At 44.6% G+C, this 21747-nt stretch overlaps 1 protein-coding gene and 1 long non-coding RNA gene across 4 annotated transcripts in view; one reads left to right on the top strand and one right to left on the bottom strand.

Moving 5' to 3' along the window:
- Nucleotides 1–21747, bottom strand: part of LOC121277372 (A-kinase anchor protein 2) — a 166638-nt gene that overhangs the window by 494 nt on the left and 144397 nt on the right. For all 3 annotated transcript variants that reach the window (XM_041186758.1, XM_041186760.1, XM_041186759.1), the window contains exon 3: nucleotides 7778–7965. In XM_041186758.1, the coding sequence (XP_041042692.1) occupies nucleotides 7778–7965 (188 nt within the window). The remainder of the gene's footprint in view (nucleotides 1–7777; nucleotides 7966–21747) is intronic.
- The window catches only part of LOC121277377, a 34374-nt gene that overhangs the window by 11571 nt on the left and 1056 nt on the right, over nucleotides 1–21747 (top strand). The window lies entirely within an intron of this gene.

The raw sequence follows: 21747 nt of genomic DNA, 5'->3' as shown, positions 1-21747 counted from the left end.
CTAGGTAAAATAAGAGAAACTGTGCGTCATCTATTTGAAAACAACAGTTATCTATGAGATGGAGCACTTGTGGGTATAAATCCACAGCACCTGGCTACAACAAACATGGGGCAGAAATACTACACGTCAAATGATTATAGCCCATCTTGACCAGCAGCCACCTTTTTACCTTGTGCTGACTTTGATTTTGAAAGTGCATATCAACTCTAGTCTCCATATGGTAAATAGAGAAACAAATAAAAGTTGGCAGCAGTGGAGTGGAGCGGGAAAGTAAGAAAAAAAATTGCATTTATTCAGTACCTCACTAATGTCCTTGGGTTGTTCCAAGGCACTCTCAAATTAATATATTTACTTTTCAGTGTTGTTCTTCAGAAAGTAAATATAGGCCCTTCTCCAAGTTTGAAAAATGACAAATTGGGGGATAGTAGGCTGACAATTATATTTTTGCTGCACTTTTGCATGGATTTATAATACCAGGTCAAGGTATGTCAGGCGCAATTCCAGCAATGATTCCCAGGACAGGTAGAAGATAGGCCAGATTTAGAGTAAATCTCTTTGCCCTTGCACTAACTATGCGCTTTAATTCCAGCCTTAATTGTTGGACAAGGGCATTAAAGGTCACGGAACCAAGCTGGGTTGATGGAATTAAGATTCAGAACAGTCATGGATGATGGAACTGGCTTGAGGGGCTGAATGGTCTCCTTCTGTTATCTTGTTCTTTGGAAATGTATCCCCTATTCACATGTCCAACATCTCCCATTATTTGTACAAGATATCTTTATGGAGTGTTTGTCTTGAAACTTGCGCCAAATGAAAGCAAGGTTTGTGTTGTTGGTTCTCAACTATTAAGAGCTTGTTTGTGCTCTGAACATGTTTTACATGGGTTCTAGCCTCCAGAGAGATAAGTGACTGCCACCCCAGAGGATCAGACTGAATTCCATCCAACTGATGGAAGGTCAGAGTGGAGGCCTGGCGCTCTAAGCTGACTCCCATTTTAAACATGTCATTTTATCCATTTCACCTGCATAACATTCCACTCTACCACCATGAGAACTGGCAAGATTAACAAGTCTCTGCCACTAAGTCCTTAGGATCATAGAATGGTTGCTGTACATAAGGAGTCTTCATAATTCAGTCTTGTCTGTGCCTGCCCTCTGCAAGAGCAACTCAGCTGGTCCCATTCCCTTGCCCTTTTACCCATAGCCCTGCACAACCTTTCCCTTCAAACACTTGTCTAATTCTCTTTTGAAGCCACAATTGAATCTTACCCTTTAAGCAATAGGAACAGGTGACGACCATTCAACCCCTGGAGTCTGTTCTGCCTTTTCAGTTAGATTATGGCTGGTCTGTATCTTAACTCCATTTACCTACCTTGGATCCATGATCTTGCCTAAAAAAAAATCTATTAAATCTCAAAATTGAAAATTTAAATTGAGCCCCAGCCTCATCAGCTTTTGTGGGGGAGAGAGTTCCAGATTTCTACTATCCTTTGTGTGAAGCAGTGCTTCCTGATAGCGCCCTTGAAACAACCTAGCTCTAATTTTATGTCTTTCATTTTGGACTTTCCCACCAGGGAAATAGTTTCTCAGTATCTACCCTATCAAATCCTTTAATCATCTTAAACACCTCAATCAGATCACCCCTTAATCTTCTATACTCAAGGGAATTCAGACCTAGGCTACGCAACCTGAGGGTCGTAGGGTCATTTGAAGCTTTGGGGGGCTGGTCGTCCCTGCCCAAAGCCCAGGTGAGGGTCCCATGCTCAGAGTTAGGAGGCACGGCCAACAACGGAACCAACCAATTTTCGATGGTGATGGCAGAGGAGCTGGTGCCACAAGGGACATTGGCTGCTTACTGGCAATGGATCCTTCGGGAAAAGGAGTTGTGTTTCCTTTAAGCCCACATGAGGAAGGCAATGGGAAACCACCTCGTGTTTCCCTTTGTCTAGTCATATTGCTCATTGAATTGGAAAATGGAAGGCTCTTAAGAGCAAGTAGGGAGGAAAGCCAAAACCGAGAGGCGTGGAGAAATGAACAGCGCACCCACCCTTAGGCAGATCCTTACTGTACTACACACTATGTGACCGATCTTCATAATTCAGCTCTTTTAGCCCTGGTCTCAGGTGAGTGTGAAGCAATACTATTGGAAACTGTCAAAATACATCACCTTACCATGTGAAGGATACAGCAGATACCTACAGTAACAGAATAATTCAAAATATAAGCACATAGGCTGGCAACTGTGAGGAAAAAGTGCTAGCTGCTGGCTGGGGGCATTGCCAGGATACCAAAAAATAACCCATAATTGGATGTAGCCACAAGATACTAAGAATTTCCACCCCAAGGTCGTTTCATGGTAATGAATGCACACGACTTCTCAACCTTGTAATTCACTGCTGCTAAAATCGTTAGGTATATGGGTGCAGGGTCGCAGGAGCACCCCCAGAATAACCCACTCACAACAGATCAGCAGCTCACCGTCGCTGTCTGAACAAGTCATCCCGAGGGTTATTCTCGAGGATCCTCGAGACTGAGGAAAGATGATCCCGCTGTTAATGAGGCGCAGAAGTCAGGAAGCATATGGGATGTCAGCTCGTTACTTGTTGCCTTGGACTGCCTCAGCTGCCAGCGACGGGCTGAGCCGCCACCATAGTTGGGCATGAGGTGGTGTTATTGAAAATGGTGAAGGTCAATTAGGCGAGTTAAAAAGGAAGCAGCGAGAGAGAGCGAGAGAGAAAGAGAAACGGTCACAGGGATTCGTAACCAATGAGGAACTGTTGTGGATCAATTAATCAATACTTGAACTGTTGCCTTTGGCAAACTCACTTTCCTGGGATTCCCCATCTGGTGAAGGTGATTACTCCATCTGTACCTTGTAAAATAGTGCAACATTACAATAGCAGAAAGTCTTATAGCTTGCTCCTTTACTTTAAGTGGAAAACACATGCATATTCTACTGAACTTTAGAGAAGTGTTTCTCTTCAACAGGTCTGCTCCCAAACTTCCTCTTAGTTTGACAAAATAACTGGAGCAGGTACGCACAATCCATTTCAGTCAGCAGTGCGATAATCTAGTTTTTGGTTTTATATCTCTTTCTTCTCCCTCGTGTAGTCGCCACATTCTTTTGCCCAGCAGGAGGCTCCCCACCGATCTGCTACGGAAAGAAAGACTTCCATTTCCACAGCCCATTCCAACATACTCATGGGGTCCCAAAATTGCTTTCCAGCTAATGAAGTACTTTTCTGAAATGTAGTTCCTGTTGTAATGCATGAAATGTGGCAGCCAAATGGCAAGTAAAGTAGGCTCCCACATGCAGTATTGTGATAATGACTAAATGACCTAGTTATGTGGTAATTACTAGCTAGAACTCCTCTTTGAAATTGTGCAATGGGACCTTCTACATCTACATGGGAAGGCAAACGCTGCATGTGGTTTCAGTGCACCTCCAGCAGTGCAGCACTCCCACAGCACTGCGCTGGAGTGTCAGCTTAAATTCTTAGTGCTCTGCTTTGAATTTTAGTGGGCTTTTAGTCTTAATATTTATTTAGTCATTCATTTACACTCTGCCATTTTTTTAAACCTGATTTTGTTTTCTCTTCCCTTGGTTTGGGGGATGGGCAGATGACCTTTATCCCAAAGCAACTTCGGATCCTGCTGCCATGGGAACTGAGGGGGTGTAGCTTTTTGGGAGTGAGGGGTGGGGGAGTGCCGGTGGTGGGATTGGAAAGAAAAGGAGCTGAGCTCAGTGTTGGCTTTCTTACAGCACAACTGATGGGAAATTGTCTAGGCAAACGTGCAAGCACTAAATGTGTGACACAGCTAGTGTTGCCAACTCCAGTGGGATATATTCCTGGAAAATGGAAGGCTCTTAAAAGCAACTGGAGAGGAAAATGCAAGATCGTGAGGCTTGGAGAAATTAACATGTGAACCTGGAGCTGTTGTCACATGACTGCCTTCCTTCAAAAACCCGCCCTTATTCTCCTGCCATTGGTTGCCAGGCACATCCATCTTCAAGATACACCAATGTATCAATGTCATCCCTCAGCCAATCAGAAAGGTAAGAGTCTTCATTATCCAATTGGATGATTCTTGACTTCTCATTGAAACAGCTCTTATCTCTGTCATGTACAATATTTTAATAACTAGTAAACATAGGCAAGTGTTTAAAAAAAGACAATCATTTTATTGCTCCAGCGATTTTTCTCTTGACTGTTGTTTGCAGTATGGCCCTGGAGCATTGACTTTAATTCTTAGAGACCCTAGGGCAGTGGTGGGCAACCTGCAGGCTATCAGGGCTCTGAGTGCGGCCCGTGAGGCATTTTGTTGACTGTTGCCCACGCGCAGGGTTGCCAGATTCGGCTGGTCTCCATCTGCGGAGTTTTTTTCCTGCTGGTGTTACCAAAGTGATACACACTCAAAGCAAAGGCATGTGAAGTGAGGCGTGTGCTGGTTGCACACAACAGTGACTGTGGGAGTCGTGCGCTCCCTCTGCGTCCAATCAAAGCACTGCTGCAGTTCAATCGGCACCTCCTGCAAATTTTAGGCATGCAAGTGCAGTTGGCAAAATTACCCTAACCCCGGGAGGCCGCGTTGGTTATGATGCTGGTGGACACTGGGTCATGGTTAGTACACATGCCTGATTTCAGCCTTGTGGCCCGCTGAGATGAAGGAGGGCCACTCCCGCGGCCCACTCACTAGCCTAGGTTGCCCATCACTGATCTGGGATAATCCTGGAGGATTGGCAACCCAGCATGATCTGACACCTCGCCATTCTGATAAAAGAGATTTAGTAAATCCTATCGCAAAAAATCCTGTGGTGGTGGGCGGGGGCAATTAAAGAATTGAGAGTCTTAAAAAAAATCTTTGATGCTGCATTTAGAGTATGAGCTGTGGCTCAATGGGATAGCACTATCACCTCTGTGTCAGTAAGGCTGTGGGTTCAAGTCCCACCCCAGGGACTGAGCACAAAAATGGAGGCTGACTCTCCAGTGCTGAACTGAGGGAGTTCTGTACTGCCCTTTGGGTCAGAAAGATCCCATGGCACAATCTTGAAGAAGGGCAGGGGAGTTCTCCCTGGTATAAAAGCTGGAAAAACTCAGCAGATCTGACAGCATCTGTAGAGAGAGAAACAGAGTTAATGCTTTGAGTCAGAGCTGGAGAAGAGTCATATTGACTCTGTTTCTCTCTCCATAGCTGCTGTCAGACCTGCTGAGCTTTTCCAGCATTTTCTATTTTTATTCCAGATTTCCAGCATCTGCAGTATTTTGCTTTTATCTTAAGAGTTCTCTCCGGTGCTCTGGTCAATACTTATCACTCAATTAACAAAACAAAAGTAACAAAAGTAGATTATCTGGTCATTTGTGTGCTGCTGTCCATGAAAGTTTGCTGTGTGCTTAATGGCTGCAGCATTTCCTATATTGCAACAGTGACTACACTTCAAAAAGTAATGAATTAGTTTGTAAAGCACTTTGTTGATATCCTGTGGTCATGCTTTATAAATGCAAGTCTTTCCATTTTTAATTTACTAGTTTTTGAAACATTGGAAATTGGGAAATAAAGTCTTTTACTGGATGGGGCAGTTGTTGGTGAGAGGTCCAGGAATGTGTCCAACCAGAGCTGCCTACCATAATGAAATAGATTGACCACCATTTTACCATGCCCACACCTCTATCAGTGACAAGGCAGAACGAGATTTCTATCAGGCCTTAGATAAAGGATACTTTCACTTTGTAACTTAGTCCAGAACTAATGGGCCTTCAGTCAAAAAACAAATCGTTTTAACATTTCAAAAATCAAAAAGACACCAGGTTCAGAAAATACACTTGGCCACAAGTGTGAAACTGCAGGATTTGGTAACCTCCAGGAAACCTCAAACACATTAAAAGTCTCACCCCCACCTCCATCATTGACTCACTGACTTGAGAGTTGCTCTCCATGTGTTGGGGGGCAGGGGGGTGGTGCAGTGAGAGATGGGGAGAGGTCAAGGATGGGTCTGATTCTATGCACATCCCACGAGCACACCAAAACAGCTGGAATCACTTTACAGCGGTCAAGGGCTAGTCTTTCCTTATCCTCACCCAAGTCTTACTTGGGCCGGTGGTGGAATCACCCGTATGTTCCCATTCCGTTCAAACTCACCAGGGTTAAAGATTCAACGCCTGTAAACAAAGGCACTCACTGCCTATTCAATATTGTGTTTATGAAGCTGTCTCGGCCATAGGCCGGGATTTTCCGGTCCCGCCATGGTGGGGCTTGCCGTGGGGGGTGCGGTGGGCCAGCCAGAAGTCCACTGGCTTTCCGTGGGACTGGAAGATCCTGGTGGTGGGCGGGGCCAGAAAATCCCAGCCATGGAGACTCACTGCGACACTGTCAAGAGTGTGCACCAGAAAAATTGGTAGGGGGCACATTGATTGGGAAAGGTTTGTCACAATATAGTTTAGTCTGGATTAGCCTCCTCTCACACCCAAGGTGTTAGGGGCACTCTACATAAAATATTCGGCTTTACATGAAGGAATCTGGCCATTCGGCCCTTCAGGTCCATGGTCCACCTGAGCATCTGCCCACCCCACACCCCCCGCCCCACTTCCTCTCACTATCTCAACATATCCTGCTACTTCTTTCTCCTTCGTGCATTTACTCAGCTTCTCCTTGGATGCATCGCTGTTATTCACCTCAACCACTTGCTCTGGTCGCAGATTCTACATTCTCACCACTTTCTGTGTAAAGAAGTTTCCCCTGAACTCCTTCTTGGGTTTATTAATGACTATCTTATATTTATGACCACCAGGTTGGACTCCCCTGTTAATAAAAACATCCCCTCAATAGATTCTATTATTTTAAAGGAAAACTCGCAAATTCTCTTTACCAGTGAATGCTGGGGCAGGTGCGGGCAGTGTGGTGGTGAGCCAATCCTTCCAAAGGTGCTGGGAGTCATGGTAAATATTCCCATTTTGTTTCCCGAATAGACCATATAGCTCCTTTAACTATTTTTTAATTCTTTCATGGGATATGGGCATCATTGGCAAGGCCAGCATTTGTTGCCCATCTATAATTGCCTTTGAACTGAGTGGCTTCCCACACCATTTTGGAGGGAAGCTAAGAATCAACCACATGGCTGTGAGTCTGGAGTCATATGTAGGCCAGACCAGGTAAGGACAGCAGATTTCCTTCCCTAAAGGACATTAGTGAACCAGGTGGATTTTTACAACAATGAATAGTTGTCATGGTCACCATTACTGACACAAACTTTCAATTCCAGAGTTTATTCATTGAGGGGGAGGTGGTATTATCACTGGACTGGTAATCCAGAGACCCAGGGTAAAGCTCTGGGGACCCGGGTTCAAATCCCACCACGGAAGGTGGTGAAATTTGAATTCAATAAAAATCTGGAGCTGAAAGCCTGCTGATGACCACAAAACCATTTCCAATTGTTGTAAAAACCCATCTGGTTCACTAATGTCCTTTAGGGAAGGAAATTTGCCGTCCTTACCTGGTCTGGCCTACATGTGACTCCAGACCCACAGCAATGTGGTTGACTCTCTAATGCCCTCTGAACAAGGTCAGTTTAGGGATGGGCAATAAATGCTGGCCTAGCCACTGTTGCCCACATCCCATGAATGAATAAATTAAAAAAATATATATTTCACCAGCTGCCATTTGAACCTGTATCCCCAGGACTTTAGCTAAGGGCCTCAGGATTACTAGTCCAGAGACATTACCACCACACCGGCATCTCCCCGAACCTTTCAGCCTTGCTGGCACAGAACTCAGCTGCTTACATTGGGCTCATCCCGCCTCTCCCGCCGTTTAACCTTCTGTATCTCGTAGTCTTCCAGCAGCGTCTCCATCAGGCCCCTGGAACGACCCGGTCCTGAAGCCTCCTGTTCCGCCGGCATGGGCTCCGGCTGTGGGGGGGGCGTGGGGCTTTCTGTCGAGGGTGACGCTGGGCTGGACTTCTCAATCTTCCCTGCAATGAGAAGAGCTCAGTAATAACGCCAGGTATCATCAGCACCCAACCTGATGCCAAGATAAAAGGGTGAAAGTCCATTAAAATCAGACTGGTGCTGCTGGTGCCGGAGAATATATGTTAGAATTCGCTCTGAACCACCTCGGTTACACTAACTTTCAGGTTGAGACCTGTTAATAATATCAGAGCAAAAAAGGACTACTTGAAATATGGAAGATGAAGTTTGCAAAATGGTAAATGGTAAGAAACTGTGCTCGAGGTGCTCTCACTATTGAGAGTGACCTTCTACATCAGTTACAGCAAGATATAAATTTAGTGCTCTCGCATTCCCATTGGGTCACTGCACCTTAAAAGGAGTGCAAGTCAGAGAACGAGGGATACTAATCTATAGCCCTTGGTCTGACCATGGCTTTCCCATGTAAGTGTGGGAGGGCTGCATTTATATAGAGCTGGGCTTGTTTCTCAGAATAAGCTAAATCATGAGGGTTAAATCATAAAGATCATCACTTCTTCCAATTGTGGATACTGGTTTTGGTAATGTTGTATTTTTCAGCATTGGGTTGTTCTGCTAATGACAGCTATGCTGTGGCTCAGTGGGTGGTGCTCATGCCTCTGAGATAGAGGGCTGGGATTTCAAATACCACTCCAGACACAAAATCTAGGTTGACGTGCCCAGTGCAGTACTGAGTGAGTGCTGCGCTCAAACATACACCGTTTTTCAGATGAGCTGCTTAAATCAAGGCCCTGCCTGCCTGCTCAGGGCCCTGTTTCAAAGAAAAGCGGCACCACCCCACCCCAGTATCTTGGTCAATACTGACCCCTTAACTCGCATCACTAAGACAGATCATCTCATTGCTCTTTGCTGTGTGCAAAATGGCTGCTGTGTTTCCTACATTGTGACAGTGTAACTTCACTGGCTGTGAAACATTGTGGGGCATTATGCGAGGTGCTATGTAGATGCAAGCCATTCTTTCTGTGTGATGTAAACTTGGTTCACTCCCTAATTTTGAACCACAAGGGCATCCAGGGTTATGGGTGACAGGCCGGGAAAGTGGAGTTAAGATCACAATCAGATCAGCTATTATCTCATTGAATGATGGAGTAGGCTCGAGGAGCTGAATGGCGTCCTCCTGTTCCTATTTCTTCTGATTTTTGATGTGCGTCCTGCTCAGTATCTGGACTTTCATGGGCTTTCTGAACTAGGAGTTAGTAAAGGTTGCCAATTCTGGTTGGATGAATTTCTGAAGCGCTTGTCATCTGATCTCACGTTCCCTCCACCAACCATCCCACCCTCCCCCAAACAATTCTGCCATTGGTTGCCCGACATGTCCATCACATGGTAACAAGAGCATAGATCTCTGGTTACCTGATTGGATGACTCTTATCTGTTCATCAAGTTTTCAGTCCTTTCCCTTTCCAACTCCCACCTGCTGTAACTTTATAAAATATGAGGAAAAGAACATTTTTTTTTGTTTTAAAATGGCCCCACCATCTTTCTCCTGCGGTGGTAATGAATGCAATGCCCCAGAAATCAAACTTTAATCCCGGCCTTGGAGTGACACAAGAAATAGGAGCGGGAGTTGGCCATTCAGCCCTTCGAGCCTGCTCCACCATTTGATAAGATCATGGCTGATCTGATCGTGACCTCAACTCTGCTTTCCTGTCTGTCCCCATAAAACCTCGACTCCCTCGTCCATCAAAAATCTATCCAACTCAGCCTTGAATATGTTCAATGACTCAATCTCCGCTGCTCTCCGGGGAAGAGAATTCCACAGACTAATGGCTCTCTGAGAGAGGAAACAGAATTCTCCTTGTCTCCGCCTTAAATGGGAGAATCCTCATTTTTAAACTGTGTCCCCTAGTTCTAGACTCCCCGCAAGGGGAAACAGTAATCGGATGTGGTGAGAATGTGGAACTCGTCATCACAAGAAATAGTCACCGCTCTGGAACAGAATTTATGAACTTAACTGGGATCACAGTATAAACCATCACATTCAGAAGAACAGACTATATAGATTTAGACACCAACTGCTGAAGTATCCATTTATGGAACTTGCTGCCTACTATTAATAGGATCCAAGCTGGTTGGTGAAGTTAAAAATCAAGGCACATAACTTTTTCTTACTGAGAGAGTTCATTGACTTTGTTCAGCCTGAACACTCCTCACACATACCCAGTGCCCCACCTGTCCCCTATTTATGCTCTTTTGGGTATAACAATAAAATAGACTAATTAACAAATTAACTCATTAAACAAATTGACAGCCCCTTAAAGGGGCATTGTAGCGAAAGACAAAACTTTAAATGAAACTTATATAATTAATTTAAAGTGTTGTTTCCAGGGCTGAAGCACTCCCTTGTCCCCTATTTACGTTTTTTTTGGAAACAAAACAAATTAACCAAAGGTAAAGCTAATTAACACATTAAATTAAAGTGATAGACCCTTAAAGGGGTGCTGTAAAAAACGAACAAAACATTAAAGGATTCCCCTATTTATATGTGTTCAGAGTACTTAATTCAACAGTGCCCTTCATCTGCGCATCTTAACAATATAATTAACATAATATTAACACCTACAAGGGTGATGGAAACAGATAATCGATGATTTCAAAAGGAAATTGGATGGGTGTTTGAGGGGAATACATTTGCAGGTCTACGGTGATAGAATATACACACGACCATATTAATTAGGAGCAGGAGCAGGCCATTTGGCCCCTCGAGCCTGCTCCACCATTTGATAAGATTGTGGCTGATCTGATTGTGACCTGAACTCTACTTTCCTGTCTACCCCTGTACTTTTTGACTCCCTGTTTAATCAAGAATCTATCTAATTCAGCCTTGAAATTATTCAATGACCCAGCCCCCACTGCTCTCTGGGGAAGAGGATTCCACAACTAGCAGCTTTCTGAGAGAAAAAAATTCTCTTCATCCCTGTCTTAAATAGTAGGTTCTTATTTTTAAACTGTGGCTCCTAGTTCTAGTCTCCCCCACAAGGGGAAAACATCCTCTCAGCATCCACCCTATTAACCCCCCTCAGGATCTGAGGGGCTTGACAGGTTGGATGCTGAGAAGCGAATGAGACTGACTGGATTGCACTACAGAGAGGCTGCGTAGACTCAATGGGCCAAATGGCCTCCTTCCGTGCTGCAATAATAATGACTCTATGACTCTTCAAGAAATCAGTGTCAAAATTCCAGCCAAGAAAAAACGCACGATTTCCATCATTAAATTGCTGTAATTTAGAAATATCCCCAGAGCAGTGAATTCTGAAATGTTCATTATTCAGCAGTCACCTTGACCATCGGGATGTGCTCATGTTGTCCTAAATTCTGCTTCTGGTGCATGGTGCGCCCTTCTATAAAATTTAAGAAATTCTATTCTCCATTGTTAAGGCGAAGTAAATTAGGAGAAGGAGAAAGAAAAGGTAACTGGTCACCTTGTTGTGCCATTTGCACCCGTCTTGTGAGAACAACCTTGAGGCCCAACTAACTTTTTAAGAGGCACTTGGTCTCTGTTGGAACTGCATCAAATGCAGGATATCTCACTTCTGCCCTGGATGAAGTAACTAAACATGTTTGGATTTTTGTCCTAAAGCAACATTTATTCCTAATCCAGGGAACTGACCATTTCAACATAGGCGTTTATGCAACAGTGACATCTTCCAAATCTCCATGTTGTGTGGGAATAAGTTAAGAGCACTTGTTCTGTTCAAGGCCTCGCCCCCCACTTCTTATCTGTGTAACGCCTTCCAGTCCTACAGCCCTCCAAGATCTCTGTGCTTCTTGAATACCCCCGATTTTAATCGCTCCACCATTGGCGGCCGTGCCTTCGGCTGCCTGGGTCCTAAGCTCTGGAATCCCCTCCCCTAAACCTCTCCACCTCTCTATCTCGTCCTCTTCCTTTAAAAGGCTCCTTAAAACCTATTCTCTGACCAAGATCACGTGCCCTAATAAATCCTTACGTGGCTCGTTGTCAAATTTGGTTTGCTAATGCTCCTGCGAAGCCTCTTGTGATGTTCTACCATGATAAAGGCTCTTTTGTAAAGAATGCAGGTTGTCTAAAGGTCATTGACTTGAGACGTTAACTAAGTTCCGGTCTCCGCAGATGTTGCCTTGACCTTCTGACTGTTTCCGGCATTGTCTGTTTTTAACTTCAGGTTTAGAAAGAGAGGGATTAATATTTCAGGTGTGGCCTGTCATCAGAAACAATAGGATTTTCAGAGATTGAAATCTGCAAGTCAGGATGTTTACGTTTTATGAAGTAGTTAGGAGAATTAATAGAAACTTGTATTTATATAGTGCCTTTCGTGACCAAAGGATGTCCCAAAGCACTTTACAGACAGTGAGTTGCTTTTGAAGTATCGTTACTGTTGTAATTTAGGGAGATGGGACAGACAATTTGTGCACAGCAAGCTCCCACAAACAGAAATTACATAAATGACCAGCCAATCCATTTTAGTGATGTCAGTTAAGGTATAAACCTTGACCAGGATGTGAGGGATAAAGCCCCTACTCTCCTTCAAAATATGAGATCTTTTATGTCCCTCTGAGAGGGCAAACAGATCCGCATTTTAACATCTCATCTGAAGGATGACACCTCCGACACTGCAGCACTTCCTCAGTACTGCACTGGAGGTCAGGTTAGATTTCTGCTCAAGAGTTTGGAAGAGTACTTTGAACTCACAATCTTCTGACTCAGGGGCTCCAAGCTTGTCCCTAGGACATAGTTAAATCACATGCATTGCGTACATGCCATTATGTCACCATGACAACAGTGACTACACTTCAGGACGGAATATCTCCTAGTGGGGGAAGGGAGGGGAGTGGGGGGAGGGTCATGCGATGACAGACCTGAAAGCTAAGGGTAGCCCCACCTCGGCGGGTGTCTGCAGGACCCTGACCGATTTTTCGGCCATCCGGCATTGGGACTTCCATCCCTTTAAAACAAGGGTGCTTGTCTCCAGGGGCTGCCGACCAACTGGAAGGCTAGTAGCTCAGCAACGCCACTGACAGTGGTAGACGCTGCTCAGAATGCATCCAGCTGAGAGGGTGCCATGGAAACGGGATGCCATCCCAACCCCCACCTCTGCTCGCCATTTTACCTGCCAGCCCACCTCCCAGCCCACCCCAAGGGAGCTGGTAAAATCTAACCCCAAAAGCACATTATGCATTGGCAACACCCCCACATCGAGGTGGACTCACAAAGTGTCACTCCATTGATGGCTAACAGAAGGCCCACTGGACCAACCAACATTACATCAGTGACCATATTTCATAGAACGATACTGCACAAAAGGAGATCATTTGGCCCTTTGGGCCTGTGTCGGCCCTTTGAAAGGGCTATTCAATTAATCCCACTCCCTTATTCTTTTGCCATAGATCTGCAATGTTTTTCCCTGTCATGTGCCTAAAGGTGGCAGCACAGCAGCTGTCATTAAGCTATAAATTTATATAATATTATTGGAAAATATTTTTCTTTTAAACTAGAGGTTTAGTCTGTGGGTGTGTCTTAATTGGATTAAAGCCAACTAGTCTGGGTGCTTTGATATGTACTAGTTTTGAGATGTAAGAGAGGTAGAGCGCATTTGCATTTTTTGAATAGAGCATTCAAGAAGTGGAGTGAAATCTGGCACCTGGCCAGCAGAGACCAAGCAATATGTTTATATTACTAATAAAATTGGTACAATGAAAGGGGTTTTATTGTTAGAAGAGGCAGAGCTCAAAGAGGCTGGCGATACAATGAGAATTTACATTCAATGAGCTGTGCTAGGTATAACTTCAGCAGTTTTCATGTGTGCAGGGCAGAAGCAATGTAAGATCAAAGCAGATGTAAGCCTACAACTGTCTCCACAGGGACCAAAGTGAAAGGAACCTCATTTTGAATTTGTAAGGTAAAAATGCTTTACCTGCTGTCTGATTAAGTCTATGAGTTGCTGTTGCCTTAATGGAAATTAGTTTGGGAATTTGTTAAAAGTTATGATCGTAGTAATTTGTAGCCATGTGTATATATTTAACTTGTGTAAATTAATAAAATGTTTCATTTAGTTTAATATAAAACCTCTTGAGAACTGGTGGTCTGATTCCTGAATTTACAGTTGCATCTCAAACATAAAGCTTAAAAAATAGGTTATGACAGTTGTTTAAAGTTTCCCTCTGGGATTTTTAAATAACTTAGCTTTACTGAAAGGCTGTTTCATAACAATGGTGCAATGGTTAGTGTTGCTGCTTCATAGCTTCAGGGACCCAGGTTCAATCCTGACCTTGGGTTTGTGTGTGTGAAGTTTGGTACCCCCGATGTGGGTTTCTGCTGGGTTCAGGTTTCCTCTCACTGTCCAAAGATGTGCTGGGTTGGCTAAGGTAAATTGTCCCCCAGTGTGGGTGAGTGTGTGCCTTGTGATGGACTGGTGCCCTGCCTGGTGTCCATTGCCTGTTGGAATAGGCTGTGACTCCCCACGACCCTGAATTGGATGAAGCAGTTCTGGAAAAGTGAGTGAGGTACCTAAAGGTACTGGAAGTTTCAATTCAATCTACTTTCATCACTCTCTCAGACAGTGCTTTCCCAATTGTAACAACTCACTGTGTGAAGAAACATTCTCCTCGTTTCTCCCCCTGGCCTTTTTAGCATCTATCATAAATCTATGTCCTCTGGTTATTGACTGTGTGCAGTTTTGATTTCCATATTTAAGGAAGGATATCCTTGCATTGGAGACAGTACAGCTAAGCTTCACTAAATTGGTTCCTGGGATAAGGGGGTTGTCCTATGATGAGTGGATGCTGAGAGATCGCTTGTGCTGGTTGGGGAATCTAGAACATGGGGGCACAGTCTCGGGATAAGGGGCTGAATATTTACGACTGACATGAGGAGAAATGATTTCACTCAAAGGGTTGTGAATGTTTGGAGTTCTCTACCCCAGAGGGTTGTGGATGCTCCACTGTTGAAGACATTTAAGGCTGGGTTAGACAGGTTTTTGGTCTCTGGGGGAAATCAAGGGATTATGGAGAGAGGGTGGGAAAGTGGAGTTGAAGCCCAAGATCAGCCATGATCATTTTGAACGGCGGAGAAGGCTCAATGGGCCATGTGGTATACTCCTGCTCCTATTACTTAAGCTCTTGTGACTCTCTTGCCATTGAAGACAGTCTCTCCTTATTTACTCTGTCAAAACCCCTCATAGTTTTAGCTTCAAAAATACTTGATTGGCTGTAATGTGCTTTGGGACGTCCTGAGGTTGGGACAGGTGTTTTGTAGATGCAAATCCTTTTTGTTCTCATCCACATGTGGTGCGGCAATGATGGATGTGAACATTGGTGTTGAAGAATTCAAGCACGATTTTGGGATTGAGCAAGTATTTTGCTTTTGGAGTGGGGAAGGTTGGAGGATGATTGGTTTGTTGGCACTTTGAGACTTAAGTGGGCTCAGGATCTCACTGTCTTCTGTAGTGATGTACCTTTTCACTGTAGCCACCAGAGGGCAGTCAAGAACCAATAGCAATAGAACTGAGCTCTGCAGAAAGTCAAACGTCTATTTTACATTTTCCAATCTTGTCGCCAGTGTTAGAGTGTATTATATACGTTAATTGTACTGGGTGTCAGCAACTCAGAGTCACAGTGACACAGAAGGAGGCCATTCGGCCCACTGAGCCCATGCTGGCTGTCTGTAGAGCAATCCAGTCAGTCTCTTTCCCCCGCTCTATCTCCGTAGACCTGCAAATTCATTTCCGTCAAGTGCCCACCCAATTTCCTTTTGAAATCATTTATTGTCTCCACTTCCATCACCCTCGTAGGCTGCGAGTTCCAGGTCATTACCACTCACTGTGTAAAAAAGTTCTTCCTCACATCCCATGTGTCTCTTGCCCAAAACCTTCACACTATGTCCCCTAGTCCTTGAACTATGAGCTAAGGGGAACAGCCTTTTCTTCATCTAGGTCCTCTACAACCCTTATAATCCTGTACACCTCTGTCAAACCTCCCCTCAATTTCTTTAACGTCAAGGAGAACAATCCCAGCTTCTCCAGCCTAACCTTGTCGCTGAATTCCCTCATTTCTGGAACCATTCTGGTAAATCTCCTCTGCACCCTCTGAAGGACCCTCTTATCCTTCCTACAGTGTGCTGAGCAGGGCTGGATGCAATACTCTAGATGGGGATGGGAGGGAGGTGGGGAGGGGGCAGAGCTTTTTCAAGGTTTAACATAACTTCCCTGTTTTTGTACTCGATTCCTTTATTTATGAAGCCCAAGATCCCATCTGCTTTGCTAACTTCTCTCTCAATATGTCCTGCCACCTTCAAAGATCGATGCATATAAACCCTCAGGTACCTCTGTCCCTGTACACACTTTAGAACTGTGTCATTAAGATGCCTCTCCCTATCCCTTCTCCAAAAATGTATTACCTCATGCTTGTCTGCATTAAATCCCATCTGCCCATCCAGCTAGTCTACCCATATTCTGTTGCCACTGATTGGCACAGCCTCAAAGTTTGGTATAATCGGCAAATTTTGAAATATCCTAATCCTTTGATGTGGTGACATTTCCAAGGGATAGAGTTTCATAATGCTGTGCATTATTTCTGTTCCTCTAACTTTCTTTATCTCTTCAATAGGGGGCAACTCAATATATTTCCATGATACATTAGTATACAACATGGGGCCTTGCTGTATAACACACAACCATTGGTTGCTAAAAGCATTAGATCATGCTGCTAAGCACCACTGTGTGTGCTATTTTTGCAGTGAAAGGGCTAATTAATATTGTACATAAAAGGGATTTTGTCAGTGTATTTGAATCTATGTTGCATAATCCCTAGCGTGATGCAGTCCAGAGATGGCAGGCCATGTGCATTATCATTGTTTGATGTGTGTTATTAATGTTAATTATAGAATAGGATGTAGCGCTGCACTGAACAGATGCCAACCTCGGTTCAGTGTGTGGTACACCCACCTCTAATTCAGGAGGTTGTGGGTACAAGTAAGTTTTACCTCCCCTCCCATCCCCACGGGCGGAATTTTATGGCCTCTCCCTCCCGCTGGCGGGTTTTCCGGTCCTGCTGAAGTCAATGGGCTTTTGAACGGCTCGCTGTGACGGGGCTGTAAAATTCCGTCCTTGGGAACATAACCCGGGCTGACATCTCAGTGTGGCATTGAGGGAACACACATCAGGTGGGGAATAAAATTGCCGATGGTGCGTTAAGTGCACCTGATCCTGTCAATTTGGGCTCAGATTGCCTCCTTCAAGTTGGGCTCATTGCTGAATTTAATGGGCAGAACCACACCCAGGAGAGAGAGAACTTTCATTTATATAGTGCCTTTCACAACATCAGGATGCCCCAAAAGGCTTTACAGCCAAATCAGTGTAACTTATGCACAGGGAAATAAACAAAAACAGGAACATTATGATAACCTGATAATCTATCTTAGTGGTGTCAGCCTAAATTTGGTGCATAAATCTCTGGAATGGAGCCTGAACCCACATCCTTCTGATTCAGAGGCTAGGACGCTACCAGCTGAGCTCTGCCTCACAGACTGTCAATACTTTTTATCCACTCCCCCGACAAGTTGGCCTGCAGCAGATGTATTATAGGGCTGATACTTCTCATGCACATGTTGTGGAACCCTGCTTTATATAAAAAAAATGATTTTTGAATTTACTGACTGGAAACCCCTAACGGAACTTTTTTTTAATAAAAGGCTAATGCCACATTCCAGTGACTTGGGATCACAGCCAAAGATGGCTACACTTTTCCATCACTGTACCTTACACATTCCAACACCATTGAAATGGAGACAACCAAAGGTGAGAGCTGATTGGTGAGCAGTGGCTATGTGTTTTTCTCCAGTTTTTTTCTCTAGTTTTTCTCCAGCTTAAAATAGATTAAGCTAAGGAAAGATAAGGGTTCTAGATTTTATTCAAAGTACATAAATAAGTTAATGATTCTTTTTCCTGTATTTAACTTAAAGTAAGGGTTTTTTTCAACTGGAGGCATGGCAGGGCAGCTCAGTCCTGTCTTATGCACCACCTGCAACATGCGGGAAGTCCTAGATGCTCCTTGCGCTCTGACCGACCACGTGTGTAGGAAGTGCCACCAGCTGCAGCTACTTGAGCTCTGAGTTTCGGAGCTTGAGTGTCAGCTAGAGACACTGAGGTGCATCTGCGAGGCTGAGAGTTTCGTAGATAGCACGTTTTTAGGTGTGGTCACCCCACAGCTTACGGAAGTCCAGGCAGAGAGGGAATGGGTGACCAACCCATTCAGAAGAAAGGTGTCAGGCAGGTAGTCAGGAAATCCCCAGGGTGCATCTCGCTTGAGAACCATTCTTCTGTGTTGGAAAACGGTGAGAGTGATGGTTCCTCTGGGGAGTGCAGCTATGCTCATGGCACTGTGAGTAGCTCAGCTGCACAGGGGGGAGGAAAAAGACGGGAAGAGCAATAGTGCTAGGAGACCTGATAGTAAGGGCAACAGACAGGTGTTTCTGCGGCCATAGATGTGACTCCATGATGGTATGTTGCCTCCCTTGTGCCAGGGTCAAGGATGTCACTGAGCAGCTGCAGGGCATTCTAAAGGGGGAGGGCAAACAGACAGAGATCGTGGTACATATTGGTACCAATGACATAGGCAGAAAGAGGGATGAGGTCCTGCATGTAGAATTTAGGGAGCCAGGAAACAGATTAAAAAAAAGGACCTCACAGGTAGTCTCTGGATTACTTCCGGTGCCACACGCTCGTGAGTATAGAAATAGATGAATGCGTGGCTGGAGAGATGGTGCAGGAGGGAGGGAGGAGTTTAGATTTCTGGGACACTGGGACCGTTTCTGGGGGCGGTGGGACCTGTACAAGGGAGTCGGGTTGCACCTGAACTGGATTGGGACCAACATCCTTGCAGGGAGGTTTGCTAGTGCTGCTGTGGAAGGTTTAAACTAACTTGGCAGGGGGATGGCATCCTGAGAGGAGGTTCAGCAGGGGGAGATGTACAGCCAAATTTAGAAGAGAGAGCAAGTGAGTCTGGAAGGCATAGAAATTATAGGCCAGTTAAGGCACAAGGGTGCTCGGCAAGGTTGGATGGTACTTATTTTAATGCAAGGAGTCTGACAAATAAGGCAGATTAGTTGAGGGTACAAATTAACACATGGAAGTATGATGTCGTTGCTGTCACAGAGACATGGCTAGGAGAGGGGCAGGATTAGCAGCTCAATATTCCAGGATATTGGGTATTCAAGCGAGACGGGGAAGGAGGTAAAAGAGGAGGGGGTATCGCAATATTGATCGAGGAATCAATTACAACAGTGAGAAGGGATGACATCTCAGAAGGCTCCTCAAATGAACTGAAAAACAAAAAAGGAGCAATCACATCGCTAGGAGTGCACCACAGGCCCCCAAACAGTCCGAGAGAAATAGAAGAGCAGATATGTAGGCAAATTTCAGAGAAGTGTAAAAATAATAGGGTAGTAATAGTGGGGGATTTCAACTTCCCCAACATTAACTGGACTGGTCATAGTGTGATAGGTTTAGAGGGAGTGGAGTTCTTAAAATGCATTCAGGAGAGCTTTTTAAGCCTGTACATAAGAACCCTAAAAAAAAGGGGGCGGTCCTGGACTTAATTTTAGGGAATGAAGCCGGACAAGTGGTAGAGGTATCAGTGGGGGAGCATTTTGCAGATAGTGATCATAACTCCATTAGATTCAAAGTTGTGATGGAAAAGGACAAGGATGGTCCAGAAATCAGAGTTCTAAATTGGGGGAAGGCCGATTTTAACAAGATCAGGTTTGATTTGGCCAGAGTGGACTGGGAGCAGCTACTTTTAGATAAATTTGCATCAGAGCAGTGGGACTCATTCAAGAAGGAAATAGGGAGAGTACAGGGTCAACATATTCCAGTAAAGACGAAGGGTGGGACCAACAAACCCAGGGAACCCTGGATGTCGAGGGATATACAGGATTGGATAAGCAGAAAAAGGGATGCTTATGGCAGATGCCGAGGGCTCAAAACAGCGGAAGCCCTAGAGGAGTATAGAATGTTTAGGGGGGAACTTAAAAAGGAAATTAGGAGAGCAAATAGGGGGCTTGAGAAAACATTGGCAGGTAAAATAAAGGTAAATGCAAAGTTATTTGACAAGAACATTAAGAGTAAGAGGATAACTAGGGAAAGAGTAGGGCCCATTAAAGACCATAGTAGTAATTTGTGTGTGGAGCTGGAAGATGTAGGTAGGGTTCTAAATGAATATTTTGTGAGGGATGACGTGGGTATGGAAATCAGGCAGAAGGACTGTGATATAATTAAAGAAATTAGCATAGAAAGGGAGGAGGTTCTAAGTGGTCTGGCAGGCTTAAAAATAAATAAAAGCAAGAAACTGCGGATGCTGGAAATCCAAAACAAAAACAAAAATACCTGGAAAAACTCAGCAGGTCTGGCAACATCTGCGGAGAGGAACACAGTTAACGTTTCGAGTCCATATGACTCTTCAACAGAACTAAGGAAAAATAGAAATGAGGTGAAATATAAGCTGGTTTAAAGGGGGGGGGGGGGGGTGGGACAGGTAGAGCTGGATCAAGGGCCAGTGATAGGTGGAGATAACCAAAAGATGTCACAGACAAAAGGACAAAGAGGTGTTGAAGGTGGTGATATTATCTAAGGAATTTGCTAATTAAGGGTAGAAAGAAAGACAAGCAAGGTACAGATAGCCCTAGTGGGGGTGGGGTGGGGTGAAGGAATCGAAAAAAGGCTAAAAGGTAGAGATAAAACAATGGATGGAAATACATTTAAAAATAATGGAAATAGGTGGGAAAAGAGAAATATATATAAATTATTGATAAAAACAAAAAGGAGGGGGAAAATCCGAAAGGGGGTGGGGATGGAGGAGAGAGTTCATGATCTAAAATTGTACCATGTGTGTAGATGAAGGCAATGCACTTGACGTAGTCTACTCGGACTTCAGCAAGGCTTTTGATAAGGTCCCACATGGGATACTGATAACGAAGGTAAGAGTCCATGGGATCCAAGGCAATTTGGCAAATTGGATCCAGAATTGGCTGAGTGGCAGGAAGCAGAGGGTGATGGTTGAGGGGTGTTTTTGTGAATGGATGCCTGTGTCCGTGGAGTTCCACGGGGATTGGTGTTGGATCCCTTCTGTTTGTGGTATATATAAACGATTTAGACTTGAATGTAGGAGGGCTGATCAGTAAGTTCGTGGACGACATGTAAATTGGTGTGATGGTAAATATTGAGGAGGATAGTCTTGGATTACAGGAGGATATAGACGGGCTAGTCAGATCGGCTGATCAGTGGCAAATGGAACTTAATCCGGCTAAGTGTGAGGTGATGCACTTGGGCAGGACAAAAAAGGCACGGGAATACACAATGAATAATGGGACCATGGGAAGTACCGAGGATCAGAGGGCCCTTGGTGTGCATGTCCACTGGTCCCTTCAGGTACAGCAGGACAGGTAGATAAGGTGGTTAAGAAGGCATTTGGGATACTTGCCTTTATTGGCAGAGGCATAGAATATAAGAGCAGGGAGGTTATGCTGGAAATGTTTAAAACGCTGGTTAGGCCACAGCTAGAGTATTGCATGCAGTTCTAGAATCCGCATTATGGGAAGGATGTGATTGCATGAGAGAGAGTGCAGAGGAGATTTACCAGGATGTTGCCTGGGCTGGAGAGTCTTAGTTATGAGGAGAGATTGGATAGACTGGGGTTATTTTCCCTGGAGCAGCGGAGATTGAGGGAGGACATGATTGAGGTGTATAAAATTATGAGGGACATAGATAGGGTATACAGGAAGGAACTTTTCCCCTTGGTGG

Source organism: Carcharodon carcharias, chromosome 4 (genome assembly GCF_017639515.1).
Source record: "Carcharodon carcharias isolate sCarCar2 chromosome 4, sCarCar2.pri, whole genome shotgun sequence".
Lineage (NCBI taxonomy): Eukaryota > Metazoa > Chordata > Chondrichthyes > Lamniformes > Lamnidae > Carcharodon > Carcharodon carcharias.
This window is presented reverse-complemented; position numbering and strand designations above follow the sequence as displayed.